Raw genomic sequence first — 19035 nt, forward strand, 5'->3', positions numbered from 1 at the left:
TTATACAGGACACAGTGGCAAGGGTTCGTCTGACTGTACTTACACAGAACACAGTGGTGGTGAAGTTTATTCTGAGTTTATGTATACAGAACACAGTGGTGTGGGTTAGACTAATGGTATTTATACAGAACACAGAATACTTGTACAGAATGCAGTGGTGGTGTGGGCTAGCTTGACTGTCCTGATATAGAACATAGTGGTGATGGTTAGTCTGACTGTACTTTTACAGAAAATAGCCATGGGGGCTAGTGTAACTGTACTTATATAGAACATAGCTGTGGTGAGGGTTAGTGTATGGAAACAGAACACAATGGGGAGGCTTAGTCTGATTGTACTTATAAAGAACACATAGGTGGTGAGGATTAGTCTGACTGTACATATACAGAACACTGTGGTGAGTGTCGGTCGGACTACGTATACAGAAAACAGTGGGGAGGGTTAGTTAGACTACGTATACAGAACACTGGTTGTTAGTGTTAGTCTGACTGTACTTACACCGAACACAGTGGTGATGGTTAGTCTGACTGTATGCATGCAGAACAGTGGTGAGGGGTAGTCTGATTATATGTTATACTGAACACAGTGGTGCAGGTTAGTCTGACTGTACTTATGCAGAACACTGTGGTGGTGAGGATTTGTCTGACTCTACTTGTACAGAACACAGTGGTGGTAATCGTTAGTCTGCCTGTACTTATACAGAACATGGTGTTGGTGAGGGTTAGTCTGACTGTCCTTATACAGATTATACAGATCATAGTGCTGAGGGTTAGTCTGAACTTACTTATACAGAACACAGTGGTGAGGGTTAGTTTGACTGTATATATACAGAGCACAGTGGTGAGGGTTAGTTTGACTGTATATATACAGAGCACAGTGGTGAGGGTTAGTTTGACTGTATATATACAGAGCACAGTGGTGAGAGTTAGTTTGACTGTATGAATACAGAGCACAGTGGTGAGAGTTAGTTTGACTGTATGAATACAGAGCACAGTGGTGAAGGTTAGTTTGACTGTATATATACAGAGCACAGTGGTGAGGGTTAGTTTGACTGTATATATACAGAGCACAGTGGTGAGAGTTAGTTTGACTGTATGAATACAGAGCACAGTGGTGAGAGTTAGTTTGACTGTATATATACAGAGCACAGTGGTGAGAGTTAGTTTGACTGTATGAATACAGAGCACAGTGGTGAGAGTTAGTTTGACTGTATATATATACAGAGCACAGTGGTGAGGGTTAGTTTGACTGTATGAATACAGAGCACAGTGGTGAGGGTTAGTTTGACTGTATGAATACAGAGCACAGTGGTGAGAGTTAGTTTGACTGTATGAATACAGAGCACAGTGGTGAGAGTTAGTTTGACTGTATGAATACAGAGCACAGTGGTGAGAGTTAGATTGACTGTATGAATACAGAGCACAGTGGTGAGAGTTAGTTTGTATATATACAGAGCACAGTGGTGAGAGTTAGTTTGACTGTATGAATACAGAGCACAGTGGTGAGGGTTAGTTTGTATGAATACAGAACTCAGTGGTTAGGGTTAGTATTCCCGTACTTATACAGAACACAGTAGTTGTGAGGGTTATTCTGACTGTACTTATTCAGAACACAGTGGTGAGGATTAGTCTGACTGTACTTATACAGAGTACAGTGGTGATGAATATTAAATGGTGTACCAAATGTGTGTTTGTGTGAAGTAAAGCAGCAGGAAGAGCCCGTGTACAGGAAGGGCACCCTTGCTATCTCAACGCAGTTTGGATCCCTGTCCCTTTCAGATAAATGCTCCAAGCTGAAAATGCAGCTGGAGTGAGAATCAATTGCAATCAGCACTCCTCGGCTAGGCTGGGTGGGGCTGGAGTGAGTATCAATTGCCCTCAGCACTCCTCGGCTAGGCTGGGTGGGGCTGGAGTGAGTACCAATTGCCCTCAGCACTCCTCGGCTAGGCTGGGTGGAGAGTTGTGTGACCTTGCTTTTGGAGAAGATGGAGTATGTGTTGGACAAGGTGACCAAGGGGGGTGGGATTGTGCCCTGCCTTGATATCGTGCACTGTACATGGATATGAGGCATCTTTCTCTGGGTTTTAACTGTTTGCCAAGATTACGTGTGTGTAATTATTCCTTGGCTTCTCATTGCAGGTACAATAGCCTGGTGACAGGCTCACGTGCGAGGGGTGTCATCTGCATCTGCTGGGTTCTGTCCTTCCTCATTGGGCTGACCCCAATCTTCGGCTGGAATAAATCTGGTCACAACATGTCAGTGGCAGTGAACAGGACTCTGCCATGCAGAGATGGTTTGGTCTCCTGCTTGTTTGAGGAGGTGGTCACCATGGACTACATGGTCTATTACAACTTCTTCGCCTGTGTCCTGCTTCCCTTGATTCTAATGCTGGGCATCTACCTGAGGATCTTCATGGCTGCCCGGCACCAGCTCAAGCAGATGGACTTCAGCAGTCTGCAAACGGAAAGAAGCAGGTCCACGCTGCGGAAGGAGGTGCAGGCGGCCAAGTCGCTGGCCATCATAGTGGGCCTCTTTGCAGCCTGCTGGCTGCCTCTGCACATCATCAACTGCGTAAACTTCTTCTGCGAGGATTGCAGGCCTCCTGACAGCATCCTGTACTTTGCCATCATCCTCTCCCACGCCAACTCTGTGGTCAACCCCTTAATCTACGCCTACAGAATCAGAGAATTTCGACAGACCTTCCGGAAGATCCTGAAAAGGCACATACTGAGGAAAACAGATCAGACGTTCACAAGACAGAACACAAGGAGCTCCATTCACATTGGTGGGGACAATGTAAATCTTCACGTCAATGGATGTGGCCTGGACCTCCTCACCAATGCACGTGTCGAGGGAGCAGGTGTGGCAGATAAAGACACTTTCCAACATCAGCACCTTCTGGGTCACCGGCCAAATGAGACCAGCCCAGGGGGCTCAAAGTGTGAGTGGGTTCTTGGCCAAGGACAACACTTGCCGGAGGAACGGGATTTGAACTTACACACGGCCTTTCCACACCAGGCCTCCTGACGGCATCCAAACAAGGCTTCAGTTTGTCCACAGAGCAAGGGATGAGATTGCAAGGTGTAGAGGGTGGTTCTCAGGCTGAGGTGTGCAGGCATTAAGTCCTTGGTGTGAGGAGATAGAGGAGCTGAGGAAAGGTGACCTGTATTGGTTCAGTAATGAACATCCCTCATACTCTCACCTGGAGAGAAGGTGCTGTCTGTTCTCAGACTTTGGGTTGGGCTGTGATTTGTTAACTGTTTATCCACTGCTGGGGCTGTGATGTGTCAAAGGTACATACTGGTTTTGGTGTGAGAATTACATATATGGACCGGGCTGGGACCACACACACTTCCCTTGGTGGACCTGGCCATTCACACGGTGGCTACTGGAAGACCACCCACCTGAGGTCACTCATGTTGCATGGTGGGTGATTTACCCATCCTTTAGCACAGTAATCAGTCCCCAGATCTCTGCTGCATCCTTCCTGGGGGATCTGATAAGACAGCCTTCTTCACACACAAGAACTGAACCCTGTAACTTATTCTCATCAACTTTATTTAAAATTACTGAGGTTCAGTGTACTCTAATTCCAAGATGGAGAGCTGATCCTAACTTCTCCAGCATGTATATCCCAATACTGCACTTCTGAGACAAGAATGGATCTGAAACATAGAACAGTACAGGCCTTTCGGCCCACAATGTTACGCCGACCCTTTAACTACTCCAATCAATCTAACCTTTCCCTTCTTCATAGCCCTCCATTTTTCTTTCATCCCTGTTCCTATCTAAGAGTTTCTTAATTGTCCCTAATGTATTTGCCTCTGCCACCACTCTCGGTGTAAAAAATGACCCCTTACACCCCCCCTCTACTTTTCTCCAGTCATCAAATTATGCCCCCTTGTATCAGCCATTCCCCCGCCCTCAGGAGTAAGTCTCCAGCTATTCACTCTACGTTTCTTATCATCCTGTACATCTCTTATCAAATCTCCTCTCATTTTCCTTCTCTCGAAACAGTAAAACCCTAGCTCACTCAATATATCCTCACAAGACATGTTCACTAATCCAGCGGTACTCTGGTAAATCTCCTCTGCACCCTCTCTAAAGCTTCCTTGTCCTTCTCATATTGTGGGAACTAGGACTGAACAAATACTCCCAAGTGTGGTTTAACCAGCGTTTATAGAACTGCAGTATTACCTTCCGGCTCTTGAACTCAATCCCCCCTCCAACCATAAGCCTTCTTAACTACCCTATCAATTTACATGGTAACTTTGAGGGAATTATGGATGTGAACCCCATATCCCTCTATTCCTCCACATTGTTAAGAATTCTGCCATTAAACCTGTATTTTGCTTTTAAATTCGACCTTCCAAAGTGAATCACTTTACAGATTTCTGGATTGAATTCCGTCTACCTTTTCTCAGCCCAGCTTTGCATCCTATCAATGCTCTGTTGTAAGCTACACCATCTACAATTCTGACAATCTTCATTGGCAGTGATGGAGATGCTGTGTCAGGTGTGTACAGGTGGTGCTACTGGTCCACTGTGCTCACGGCTGTCCGGTTTTCATCTGAGGGGACTGGTCATGGTGTAGCCACACAACACAATGGAGACCAGTGTGAAGACAGCATCTTTGACCTCAATCATAGAGTGATACAGCACAGAAACACCCTTCTGCCGACCTGGTCCATGCTGACCAAGAATGTGAGCGGGATTGGGTTGATGTTGCTGCTGACGATAGATGCCTCTGTGAAGGGTGGATTGGTGAGATTGAGGTTGTGGGCTTACCCCTGGTGTTGGGTCACTCACTAGCTGTCACAGACCCAGTCTAGCCACTCTGTCCTTCTGGTCTCAGCTAGCTCGGTCTGTTGTACTGCTATCAAACTAGCCTAGGTGATGGACGTTGAAGACTCCACCCAGAGTACGTTCTGTGTCCGTGAAGGAGAGGCACTGATTTCTCAGCTGATGGAGGATGATAGCTGGTAACAACAGGTCACCCCTGCTTGACCCAGTGTCCCAAGACTTAATGGGATCCATAACTGATGTTGAAGCTACATCAGGCCACTCTCTACCACTACTGGGACAGATAGGAGCAGTACTGATCCAGGCCAGACTACCCCCGCCCAGCTCTAACACTGGCCAAGACTCAAACCTCGTACATCCCTCCCCTGAATCTACCTCCTCATCTCCCGACCTGCTCAGCACACTGAATTCCCAGCTCCCCCTCCCATTGCCATTGCACTCCCTTATCCCCTGACCCCCTGCTCTTCCTTTTTTTGTGGAGGCAGAGTGTTCTCCCGAGTGCAGGGGTTGGGAGAGGAAAGACTTTGCATCCTTCCACCAGTGGCAACCAGCCTGGGGATTGAGTGACTCCAACCCAGACTCTGGAGCTACCACAGCAGCAAGACATTCCTGGCTCCCCCATCCCACTCCGGATCTGGTCCAGACCAGAACTGTTCCAAGCCCCTCGCCTGGTCTCTGTTCCAATCACTGTCTGTTGACAACATCATCACTGTAAATGTTGCAGCCTCCTTGAACCCCCCCCTCCCCCACGGGCGCCGAATCTGCTCCCCTCCCATTCGATTCCTAATACCCCCATTGGGTCAACTGCCCTGGTGTTGATCCCTTTCCCACCAGCTTGGTCCCACTTCAACCCTCCCTGTTCAAACCACTCCCACCTATGGTCTGTCCCCCATCTGTAGTGTCGATCCACCTCCCCCATCAGTCCCAAACCCACCCATCAGACCCAGTCTCCCTGTCGTTGGGCACGTGGCCAAGTGGTTAAGGCATTCGTCTAGTGATCTGAAGGTGGCTAGTTCGAGCCTCAGCTGTGGCAGTGTGTTTGTGTCCTTGAGCAAGGCACTTAACCACACATTGCTCTAGTGTCTGTGTGAGGAGTGGCGTCCCACACAGACTTCCAATCTGCGCCTTGTAAGGCATGAAAATGCCCAGCGCAGGCCTCTGATGGTCTGAGTCGACGTCCCCCCCCACCCCCCGTCAGTCCCACTTGTCTGTTCCAATCCCACTCCTCCCACTCTCTCTGTTGGTCCTACTTCCCCCTTGCCTGTCCCAATCCCTCCTCCCACTGCCCCTGTAGTCCCACCCCATCTGCCCCGAGCCTGCGCTAAGACGGCTCAGGCAGTCCCCAGGTGATGTGGGGGTGGGCTTCAGTGAGTGGGGGCCCAGACTGCAGATTCCAGAGCCTAGGGAATCTGCCGAACGTGGGTGCAGCAGATACCAACATGACTGGGGAATGCGAGAACATGGATATGGGGGTGGGGGTGTTGGTTAGGGGAAGGACAAGGCAGTGAACAAGAGGGAACGGAGCAGGGGAACGGGTTGGGGGGTTGGCTGGGCAGTCGTTTGAGAGAGAGGGGCAGAGCAGTGACAGAAGGGGAGGGGGTAAAGAGGGTGGGAATGGGTGATCATGATTGGGGAGGGTTGGGTGGGGGCTGAGGAGGGACGGAAAAGGATGGAGTAGTTGGAGTTGAAAAGGGTGTGGGTTGTTCTGGGGCAGAGTGGGTGGGGGGAGGCAACCGGGTTCTCCCTCCAGAGTTGATCAGTGTGCTGGGCCCACTTTCCTTGACTGTACAATACACTGTTTCAGCTGTTGCCGACTGTACTCTTCTCTAACAGAGTGTAGTGCTTTTGTATTGAGTGAAGAATTAAATAATTTCCCGTGGTCATTTTCAGTTACCTCCTTGCATCACCATAAGTTTACATTTTCTTGGAGAGGCCGAGCACAATGTGAACAGGAAGAAGGGAGCCTGCACTTGTACGGGAGCAGAGAGGGCTAGATTTTTGATGGAGGGTGCAGATGGGGAGCGATTTAGGAGAGCAGGGAAAGGGAAGGTGCAGGTTCTGACCAACAGGAGGGACAAAGTTCCAGGGGGAAGGAAAGGGAGGGCATGATTCTAGTAGATGGAAGGTGGAGCGAACACTGGTGGGTGTGAAGACTACTGGGAGAAGGAGGGGGAATGAGCTGGGGTGGAGAGGGAATGAGCTGGGGAGAGGGGGAATGAGTGGGGGAGGAGAGGGGGAATGAGCTGGGGGAGAGAGGGAATGAGCTGGGGTGGAGAGGGGGAATGAGTAGGAAAGGTGAGGGGGAATGGGCTGGGGGAGAGGAGGAATGAGTGGGGGAGGAGAGGGGGAATGAGCTGGAGAAGGGCAGAGGGAATGAGCTGGGGAAGAGGGGAATGAGCTGGGGAGAGGGGGAATGAGTGGGGAAGGTGAGGGGGAATGGGCTGGGGAGAAAAGAGGGAATGAACTGGGGGAGCAGGGGGGAATGAGTTGGGAAGGAGAGGGGAATGAGCTGGGAAGGAGAGGGGGAATGAGCCAGAGAAGGAGATGTGGAATTTGCGGATGAATGAGTGGGGGAGGAGAGGGAATGTTTGGAGGTCGCTAGTTCGAGCCTCAGCTGAGGCAGTGTGTTGTGTCCTTGAGCAAGGCACTTAACCACACATTGCTCTGCGACCACACCGGTGCCAGGCTGTATGGGTCCTAGTGCCCTTCCCTTGGACAACATCGGTGTCATGGAGAGGGGAGACTTGCAGCATGGGCAACTGCTGGTCTTCCATACAACCTTGCCCAGGCCTGTGCCCTGGAAACCTTCCAAGGCGCAAATCCATGGTCTCACAAGACTAACGGATGCTTATAAAGAGGGGGAATAAGCCGGGGGAGAGGGGGAACGAGTGGGAAGGAGAGGGGGAATGAGCTGAGGGAGAAGGGGGAATGAGCCTGGGGGGAGGTGGGGAAAGTGAGGATGAATGGGATGTGGGAGGAGAGGGAGAATGAGCTGAGGGAGAGGGGGAATAAGCTAGGGAGAGGGGGAATGAGCTGGGGAGGAGAGGGGGAATGATCTGGGGATAGGAAATGAGCTGGGGAGAGGGGTAATGAGCTGGGGAAGATGAGGGGAATGAGTGGGGGGGAGAGGAGGAATGAGCTGGGGGAGGGGGAATGAGCTGGGGAAGGAGAGGGGAATGAGCTGGGGTTGGAGTGGGAATGAGATGGGATGATGAGGGGGAATGAGCTTGGACAAGACGGGGGAACGAGCTGGGGGTGGAGGGGATATGAGATGGGAGCAGAGGGGGTATGAACTGGGATAGGAGAGGGGGAATAAGCCAGGGGGGATTGGGGGAAATGAGTGGGGGAGGAGAGGGGGAATGAGCTGGGGAAGGAGATGTGGAATTTGCGGATGAATGAGATGGGAAATGAGCTGGGAGGGATTGGGGGAAATGAGTTGGGAAGGAGAGGGAGAATGAGCTGAGGGAGGGGGGAATGAGCTGAGGGGGAGAGGGGGAATGAGCTGGGGGGAGAGGAAATGATCGGGTTAGAGCGGAAATGAGTAGGGAGGGAGAGGGGGAATGAGCTGGGAGAGGAGGAATGAGCTTGGGGGAGGAGTGGGAATGAGCTGGGGGAGAGGGAATGAGCTGAGTGGAGGAGGGGGAATGAGCTGGGGAAGAAGAGGGGAATGAGCTGAGGGAGAGGGGGAATGAGCTGGGGGTAGGGGGAATGAGCTTGGGGGGAGGAGCCGGGGAATGAGCTGGGGGAAGGAGGGGGAATGAGCTGGGGGAGGGGGAATGAGCTTGGGGGGATGAGCTGGGGGAAGGAGGGGGAATGAGCTGGGGGAGGGAGAATGAGCTTGGGGGAGGAGTGGGAATGAGCTGGGGGTAGGGGAAATGAGCTGGGGGGAGAGGGAATGAGCTGGGGGGTAGGGGGAATGAGCTGGGGAGGGGGAATGAGCTGCGGAAGGAGATGTGGAAATTGAGGATGAATGAGATGGGGAATGAACTGGATGGGGGGATTGGGGGAATGAGTCAGGAAGGAGAGGGGGAATGAGCTGGGGAGAGAGGGAATGAGCTGAGGGAGAGGGGGCGTGATCGGGGGGGGAGAGGGAGAATGATTTGGCGAAGATGAGGGGGAATGTGTACAAGCTGGCAGGTGAAACCGAGTGAGGAAGTAGTGAGTGGAAGAAGAGCGAGGATGAAGTAAGAAACAGAGGTGACAATTGGAAGAGGTGAACAGCTGAAGAAGGAATCTGATCGGAGAAGACTGGACCATGGAACAAGAGAAGAAGGTTGGGCACCAAAGTTATATTATACATTATACATCCTTAAGATTTCTCTCCTCACAGGCAGCCACGAAACAAAGAAACTCAAAGGAACCCATCTTAAATATGAGCATCAAACACTCACTGTCCAGAGACAAAGAAATGATTTTGCAAACCAAAAACTGAGCAAATGGCATTCTGAACTGAAAACCACAGAGAGTCTCATAGTTCAGTACAGAACAGAGTATATGTTATGGAGGAACAATCTGAACTGGGCCTGTCCTTCGCCTCAGGCCCCGACAGCCTGTCCTTTTCAATCTGGCCCAGCACCTAAAATGATGTCCAAACATCAGAATCAATTTCCTCGATTCGGCCCTGCACTTAAATCTCTCTTCATACTTTGTGTTCAGTCACCCTGATCTGCTCTGTTGCCTCAGTTTGGCCTGTTCCTGACATTCCTGATTCATCCTTGCGCTTAAATCTCTGTCCAAACATTGGATTTAGTCGCTTTGGTATACTCTGGGGCCTGGACTCGATTCGGCCTATAACATAGAAACATAGAAAATAGGTGCAGGAGTAGGCCATTCGGCCCTTCGAGCCTGCACCGCCATTTATTATGATCATGGCTGATCATCCAACTCAGAACCCCGCCCCAGCCTTCCCTCCATACCCCCTGACCCCCGTAGCCAGAAGGGCCATATCTAACTCCCTCTTAAATATAGCCAATGAACTGGCCTCGACAGTTTCCTGTGGCAGAGAATTCCACAGATTCACCACTCTGTGTGTGAAGAAGTTTTTCCTAATCTCGGTCCTAAAAGGCTTCCCCTCTATCCTCAAACTGTGGCCCCTCGTTCTGGACTTCCCCAACATCGGGAACAATCTTCCTGCATCTAGCCTGTCCAATCCCTTCAGGATTTTATACGTTTCAATCAGATCCCCCCTCAATCTTCTAAATTCCAACGAGTATAAGCCTAGTTCATCCAGTCTTTCATTATATGAAAGTCCTGCCATCCCAGGAATCAATCTGGTGAACCTTCTTTGTACTCCCTCTATGGCAAGGATGTCTTTCCTCAGATTAGGGGACCAAAACTGCACACAATACTCCAGGTGTGGTCTCACCAAGGCCTTGTACAACTGCAGTAGTACCTCCCTGCTCCTGTACTCGAATCCTCTTGCTATAAATGCCAGCATACAATTCGCCTTTTTCACCGCCTGCTGTACCTGCATGCCCACTTTCAATGACTGGTATATAATGACACCCAGGTCTCGTTGCACCTCCCCTTTTCCTAATCGGCCACGACTCAGATAATAATCTATTTTCCTGTTTTTGCCACCGAAGTGGATAACTTCACATTTATCCACATTAAATTGCATCTGCCATGAATTTGCCCACTCACCTAACCTATCCAAGTCACCCTGCATCCTCTTAGCATCCTCCTCACAGCTAACACTGCCGCCCAGCTTCGTGTCATCCGCAAACTTGGAGATGCTGCATTTAATTCCCTCATCCAAGTCATTAATATATATTGTAAACAACTGGGGTCCCAGCACTGAGCCTTGCGGTACCCCACTAGTCACTGCCTGCCATTCTGAAAAGGTCCCGTTTATTCCCACTCTTTGCTTCCTGTCTGCCAACCAATTCTCTCTCCACATCAATATCTTACCCCCAGTACTGTGTGCTTTAAGTTTGCACACTAATCTCCTGTGTGGGACCTTGTCAAAAGCCTTTTGAAAATCCAGATATACCACATCCACTGGTTCTCCCCTATCCACTCTACTAGTTACATCCTCAAAAAATTCTATGAGATTCGTCAGACATGATTTTCCTTTCACAAATCCATGCTGACTTTGTCCGATGATTTCACCGCTTTCCAAATGTGCTGTTATCACATCTTTGATAACTGACTCTAGCAGTTTCCCCACCACTGATGTTAGGCTAACCGGTCTATAATTCCCTGGTTTCTCTCTCCCTCCTTTTTTAAAAAGTGGGGTTACATTAGCCACCCTCCAATCCTCAGGAACTAGTCCAGAATCTAAAGAGTTTTGAAAAATTATCACTAATGCATCCACTATTTCTTGGGCTACTTCCTTAAGCACTCTGGGATGCAGACCATCTGGCCCTGGGGATTTATCTGCCTTTAATCCCTTCAATTTACCTAACACCACTTCCCTACTAACATGTATTTCCCTCAGTTCCTCCATCTCACTGGACCCTCTGTCCCCTACTATTTCTGGAAGATTATTTATGTCCTCCTTAGTGAAGACAGAACCAAAGTAATTATTCAATTGCTCTGCCATGTCCTTGCTCCCCATAATCAATTCACCTGTTTCTGTCTGTAGGGGACCTACATTTGTCTTAACCAATCTTTTTCTTTTCACATATTTATATTTCACATATAACAACAGATTCATCCTCTGGTCTTCCTCACTGTCAGAGGTGGGCCCTCCATGCTGCCTCGCCTTAGTTCTGAAGGACGTTCCAGATTATGACTTGCATGATCGTCTGCCAGAAAAAGAGTGATTAACAATGTATTTAGTTGTTCTCCTTGTTTCATCCGCCACCAGTCAGAAGTCACTGTGCTACACCAGTGCCATTCTAAACCGGAGGTGATGGGCTGGTGAAGAGAAGGGAAGGGGTAAGAGGTTAACCAAAGTGGGGAATGGAAATAGAGAGGAGGGAGGGAGGGAGGGGAAATTACCAGCGTTTTGAAAAATTGATATTCTTTCTGTTAGGTTGGAGTATAAGTTTTCCCAGTTGAAATATAAGGTGTTGCTCCTCCAGTACGTGTGTGGCAGTAGAGGAGGCTGTGGACTGACATGTCGGAATGGGAATTGGAAACCGAATTGAAAGGGGTGGTCACTGGAAAATCCTGCTTTTGTGGCGGATGAGACAAAGATGCTCAGTGAGGTGGACCCCCATGTCAGTCCCTCAAATGGAGAGGAGACTGCCCCGAGCACACACTCACGGGTGAAGTGTTGCCTCACCTGGAAGGACAGTTTGGGCCCTGAATGGTAGTGAGGAAGGAGGTGAATGGACAGGTGTAGCACCTGTCCCACTTGCTGCTGTAAATGCTGGAAGGAGTAGCATCGATGGCTGTGCATTGGAAGCCCTGTTCTTTAGAGGAGGAGGACGTCTCAGATGTTCTGGAATGAAAAGTCTCATCCTGAGAACAGATGTGGTGGAGACAGAGGGACTTGTTCAAATACGTATAAAAAGAGTAAAAGAGGTGAGCGTGGATGTTGGACTGCTGAGGGGTAGTACTGGGGGCAAAGAAATAGCTGATGAACTTAATAAGCATTTTATTTATTTAGTAACTGAGATAGAGTGCAGAGAATGCCCTTCTGGCTGCACAGCACCCCCTGTTTTAACTCTACCTAATCATGGGATAATTTACATTGATTGATTAACTGCTATATCTTTGGACTGTGGGAGGAAACCCACACAGTCACAGGGAGAATGTACAAACTCCTTACTGGCAGTATTGGGAATTGAACCTCAGTCGACTGTACTGCAATGCGTTGTGCCAACCACTATGTAACCATGCATCAGTCTTCACTGTGAAAAACACTAGCATAAGATATAGGAACAGAATTAGGCCATTTGGCCCATCGAATCTTCTCCGCCATTTCATCATGGCTGACTCAGTTCCCCTCTCAGACCAAATCTCTTGCTTTCTCCCCGTATTCCTTCATGCCCTGACCAATCAAGAATCTATCAACCTCTGCCTTAACTATACATAATGACTTGGCCTCCACAGCTGCCTGTGGCAAAGAATTCCAGATTCACCACTCTGGCTAAAGAAATACTTCCTTATCCCAGTTCCAAAAGGACGCCCCTCTATTCTGAGGCTGTGTCCTCTGGTCTTGCACTCTCCCATCATAAGAAACATCTTCTCCCCATCCACTCTATCAAGGCCTTTCACCATTCGATAGGTTTCAATGAGGTCACCCCTCCTTCTTTTGAATTCCCAGTGAATACAGGCCCAGAGCCATCAAATGGCCTTCATATGACAAGCTATTCAATCCTGGAATCATTTTCATGAATCTCCTTTAAATCCTTTCCAGTTTCACCACATCCTTTCTAAGTCCAAACCTGCTGACAATATTCCCAGTGAGGCCAAATACTCCAAGTAAAGAATTTTTTATCAACAAAATTAAAGTGAAACTTTATAAAGTTTCAACATTACATCCTTACTTTTATATTCTAGTCCTCTTGAAATGATTCCTAACATTGCACTTGTCTTCCTCACCACAGACTTGTCCTGCAAAGAGCTAGATGAAGAGTTTGTGGATGCCTTAGAATCACCAGATTCTGGAATGGTTCCGGAGGAATGAAAATTAGAAATGTCACTCCACTTTTTAAGAAGGGAGGGAGGCAGAAGAAAGGAAATTATAGGCCAGTTAACCTGACAGTAGTGGTTGGGAAGATGTTAGAGTCCATTATTAAGGATGTGGTTTCGGGGTACTTGGAGGCACATGATAAAATAGGCCATAGTCTGTCCCTTACCTGACAAATCTGTTAAAATTCTTTGAGGAAATAACAGGCAGGATGGACAAAGGAGAGTCAGTGGATGTTGTGTACTTGGATTTTCAGAAGGCCTTTGACAAGGTGCCACACATGAGGCTGCTTACCATTATCACTGAAAGTGGATAACATAGATAGAAGATTGGCTGACTGGCAGAAGGCAAGGAGTGGGAATAAAGGGAGTCTGGTTGGCTGCCAGTGACTAGTGCTGTTCAACAGGGGTGGTGTTGGGACTGCTTCTTTTCACATTCTATGCCAATGGTTTGGATGATGGAATCAATGGCTTTGCGCCCATGTTTGCAGACAATCCAAAGATGAGTGGAGGGGCAGATATTGTTGAGGAAACAGCGAGTCTGCTGAAGGATTTAGAGAGATTGGGAGAATGGGAAAAGAGTGGAATATTACGTCGTGAAGTTTATGGTCATGCCTTTTTCGAAGGAATAAAGGCATAGACTATTCTCTAGATGTGGAGTCAATTCAAAAATTAGAGGTGCAAAGGAATGTGGGAAACATTGTGCAGGTTTCCTTAAAGGTTAACTTGCATGTTGAGTCAGTGGTGAGGAAAGCAGATGCAATGTTTGCATTCATTTTGAGAGGACTAGAGTATAAACCCTGCCCTAACCAATAATCTCTCTAGTCAAGCATCTGCCACAAAAGGTGAGGAATTACAAATTTTTTATCAACAATATTACTTCCTTTGGGGAGAGTATAGCTGCAGATACTGGTAACCTCTACAGCCAACCTGAGCCACCATGTCAAGATTTACACGTATTTTTGCTGCAGAACTCTTTAAGAATGTAACAAAGAGCAAACTGTCTACTTGCAGTCTCAACCCTTTCCCTACCAGACATTTTAAGGGCTCTTATAATAGTGTTTTCAATTCTGTTAGGAAAATTAACACATCTGTTGAATCTGGAGTTTTCCAGATGCCTTCAAAACTGCAGCTGTCAATTCCTTACTTAAAAAGCCAAACCTAGATAGGAAGGTACTAGCTAACTACAGACCTATATCAAATCTTCCCTTTGTGAACAACATTCCTGAGAAATTTATTTTCAACCAACTCAACACTTTTCTGGATGAGAACAATATTCTAGAAAAATTTCAGTAGGCTTCAGAGCAAACCATAGCACAGAGATGGCCCTTAGCAAAATTGTCAGTGACCTTAGGTTCAGCACTGATGCCAACAGAGTCTCAGTTCTAATTCTTCTACATTTAAGTGCTACCTTCAACACAATTGACCACAACATTGCCTTGAGGACTGGACTGGCCTCTCGGGAAGTGCTTTCAATTTTTGTTCATATACTGACAACACACTGGAGGAACTCAGCAGGTCGGTCGACGTTTCGGGCCGGAACCCTTCGTCAGGACCGAAATGTCGACCGATCTTTTTTTCATATACTGTATCTTAGAATTTTTTAGAGACCAATTTTCTAAGAAATACAATGTATGTTTTGGTGTTGCTCAGGGAAGCTGTCTTGCTCTCCTATTCTCCTTATATATACATTCTCCCCTTCGGAAACATCACTAAAGAGCATAAGCAACACACATAAAAAGGGTCTCGGCCCAAAACGTTGACTGTACCTCTTCCTGGAGATGCTGCGTTCACCAGCAATTTTTATGTGTGTTGCTTGAAATTCCAGCATCTGCAGATTTCCTTGTATCAGAGAGCATAAACTTGATTTCCACAGTTATGCAGATGACGCAGAGTTTTATATCTTCTCTAACTTCTGGTATAGTTGCAATAAACAAATGGATGAGCAATCATTTCCTAAAACTAAATGAAGATAAAACTGAAATATTTTTGGTTGGTCCCAAAGCCAAAAGAAATAAACTTGGGATCTTGGCTCCTTTTGTAAAATCTGAAGTATCTAGAATGGCTGCTATCCTTGATTCAAATTTGAATTTTAAATTCCACATAAAGGAAGTGACCAGAGCAGCATTTCTACATTTCAGGAATATTGCGAAGGTATGTTGATTTCTGTCAAGTAATGACGCTGAAAAATGATTTCACACCTTTACATCAAACAGACTAGATTACTGCAATGTACTTTTTTCACTGGCCTTCCAAAGCAATCTATTGTCAAACTTCATCTCATTCAGTAGAGGAGAGGCACAGACCCTGAGAGCTGGGGCAGGAGGAGGCACAGAATGGGTAGTCTATGGGGTTTAATGAACAGTGTCCATGACTATTGTCACCAAGGGTCTGGAGGTTTTACAGCTTTTACAGTCAGTTTTTATGTTCCCTGCCAGTTTTCTCTCATAATCTTTTTTCCCCTTCCTAATTAAGCCCTTTGTCCTCCTCTGCTGAACTGAGATCCTCCCTCATCCTTCTAAATTCCAGTGAGTACAGACACAGAGCCATCAAATGTTCCTCGTATGATAACCCTTTCATTCCTGGAATCATCCTTGTGAACCTCCTCTGGACCCTCTCCAATGCCAGCACATCTTTTCTTAGATGAGGGGCCCAAAACTGTTCACAATACTCAAGGTGAAGCCTCACCAGTGCCTTATAAAGCCTCAGCATCACATCCTTGCTCTTGTAGGCTAGACCTCTTGAAATGAATGCTAACATTGCATTTGCCTTCCTCACCATTGACTCAACCTGCAAGTTAACATTTGGGATGTTCTGCACAAGGACTCCCAAGTTCCTTTGCATCTCAGATTTTTGGATTTTCTCCCTTTTTAGAAAATAGTCTGCACATTTATTTCTATCAACCAAAGTGCTGACCATGTATTTTCCACTTTATTTATTCCATCCGTTATTTATTTATATACACACATTCTTTCTCTCTCTCTCTCTCCTTTTTCTCCCTCTGTCCCTCTGACTATACCCCTTGCCCATCCTCTGGGTTTTTCCCCCCCTCTCCCTTCTCTTTCTCCCTGGGTCTCCTGTCCCATGATCCTCTCATATCCCTTTTGCCAATCACCTGTCCAGCTCTTGGCTCCATCCCTCCCCCTCCCGTTTTCTCCTATCGTTTTGGATCTCCCCCTCCTCCTCCCACTTTCAAATCTCTTACTAGCTCTTCCTTCAGTTAGTCCTGACGAAGGGTCTCGGCCCGAAACGTCAACTGTACCTCTTCCTAGAGATGCTACCTGGCCTGCTGCGTTCACCAGCAACTTTGATGTGTGTTGCTTGAACTTCCAGCATCTGCAGAATTCCTCGTGTTTACATTTTCCACTTTTATTTCATTGCATTCAATTTTTCCACATTGTATTTCATTTGCCACTTTTTTGCCCATTCTTCTAATCTGTATAAGTCCTTCTGCATCCTACCTGTTTCCTCAACACTACCAACCCCTCCACCAATCTTTGTATCATCTGCAAACTTGGCAACAAAGCCATCTATTCCATCATCTAAATCATTTATATACAGCATAAAAAAAAATGATCACACCACCAACCCCTGCAGAACACACCAGTCACTGGCAGCCAATCAGAAAAGGATCCTTTTATTCCCACCCACTGCCTCCTACCAATCAGCCAATGCTCTAATCACGTTAGTAACTTTTCTGTGATGCTATGGGCTCTTAATTTGGTAAGCAGCCTTGTGTGTGGCACCTTGCCAAAGGCCTTCTGAAAGTCCAAATAACATCCACTGCATCCCCTTTACTTGTAATCTTCTCGAAGAATTCCACAGGTTCGTCAGGCAGGATTTTCCCTTAAGGGAACCATGTGTACTTTGTCCTATCTTGTCCTAGCAAACTGGCAGATGGAATTTAACCCCAATAAGTGTCATATCATCCACAGTTTGTAGCTGGGAGGATATACTCCGTATTGAAGGGACAGACAGGAGGGGTAGGTGGCTCCGTCAGTGGCAGGAGCGGGCCATAATTGACTCCAACATCTTCCCAACCACTGAGGTCAGGCTAACTGGTCTATAATTTCTTTTCTGCTGTCTTCCTCCTTTCTTAAAGACTGGAGTGACATTTGCAATTTTCCAGTCCTCTGGCACCATGCCAGAGTCCAATGACTACTGAATCATCATTTCTAATCCCGCCACAATCTCTAACACTACCTTTCTCAGAACCCGAGGGTGCAGCTCATCTGGTCTGGGTGACTTACGTAATTCTAGGTCTTACAGCTTTTTGAGCACCTTCTCTCTTGTAATAGAAACTTCTTCTCTTCCTTCACACACTACAACTTCTGGCTCACTGCTAGTGTCTTCCACAGTGAAGACTGATGCAAAATACTCAGTTAGTTCATCAGCCATCTCCTTGTCGCTCGTTATTATTTCTCCTGCCCCATTTTCTAGAGGTCCTATATCCACTCTCATTTCTCTCTTTTTTTACATACTTGAAAAAGCTTTTGCTATCCACTTTGATATTATTTGCTAGCTTGCTTTCATATTTCGTCTTTTCCCTTCTAATGATTCTTTTAGTTGCTGTCTGTGGGTTTTTAAAAACCTCCTAATCCTTCATCTTCCACTAATTTTTGCTTTGTTGTATGCCCTCTGTTTTTACAATAGCTTTGATTTTCATTGTCAGCCACGGGTGTACTATTTTGCCATTTGAGTATTTCTTTGTTTTTGGAGTACATCTGTCCTGCACCTTCCTCATTTTCCCCAGAAACTCACGCCATTGCTGCTCTGCTGACATCCCTGCCAGCAGCTCCTTCCAATTTACTTTGGCCAACTCCTCTCTTATATCACTGTAATTTCCCTTACTCCACTGAAATACTGCTACATCAGACTTTACTTTCTCCCTATCGATTCAAGTTGAACTCAACCATATTGTGATCACCGGTTCCTAAGGGTTCTTTTACTTTAAGCTCCCTAGTCACCTCTGGTTCATTACATCAATTCAGTATAGCTGATCCCCTAGTAGGCTCAATGATAAACTGCTCTAAAAAGCCATCTCTTGGGATTCAACAAGCTCACTCTCTTGAGATCCATTACCATCCTGATTTCCCCAATCGACCTGCATGTTAAAATCTCCCATGATTATCATAACATTGCCCTTTTGACACACCTTTATCTATTTCCTGTTGTAACCTGTGGTCCACCTCCCAGCCACTGTTATTTCATGCTCATTACTTATTCCTCTTTATTTATATCTGGATTTGCTCAGTTTATTTACAGTTCCTGATGTTTACAGTTTACATTTACTATTCTATAGATCTGGTAAGTATGCCCACAGAAAAAGAATCCCAGGGTTGTATGTGGTGACATGTATATATTCTGATAATAAATTTTATTTTGAACTTTGAACATCCTGGTGAACCTGCTCTGCACTCTCTCCAGTGCAAGCACATCCTTCCTACAGAGTGGTGACCAGAACTGCACACAGTACTCCAGTACAGCATCAGCAGTGTTTTGTAAAGTTGCAAAATAACATCCAAACTTTTATATTCTATGCATTAACCTATGAAGACAAGCACACCACATGCCTTCTTATCCCAGCTTACCCAACTATGTAACCACTTTCAGGAACTATGGACTTGCACCCCAAGATCCTCTGGCCAGTTA

At 46.9% G+C, this 19035-nt stretch overlaps 1 protein-coding gene across 6 annotated transcripts in view; it reads left to right on the forward strand.

The window, feature by feature from the left end:
• The window catches only part of adora2aa (adenosine A2a receptor a), a 62652-nt gene extending 56308 nt beyond the window's left edge, over positions 1-6344 (forward strand). For 5 of the 6 annotated variants that reach the window (XM_063031685.1, XM_063031682.1, XM_063031681.1 and 2 more), the window contains exon 3: positions 2136-6343. In XM_063031685.1, the coding sequence (XP_062887755.1) occupies positions 2136-3024 (889 nt within the window). In that variant the 3' untranslated portion in view covers positions 3025-6343. Of the gene's footprint in view, positions 1-2135 lie in introns of all 6 variants that reach the window. The other variant, XM_063031686.1, reaches the window with a different exon arrangement.
• Positions 6345-19035: the final 12691 nt, after the last annotated feature.

Source organism: Mobula hypostoma, chromosome 23, assembly GCF_963921235.1.
Source record: "Mobula hypostoma chromosome 23, sMobHyp1.1, whole genome shotgun sequence".
NCBI classification, from domain to species: Eukaryota; Metazoa; Chordata; class Chondrichthyes; order Myliobatiformes; family Myliobatidae; genus Mobula; species Mobula hypostoma.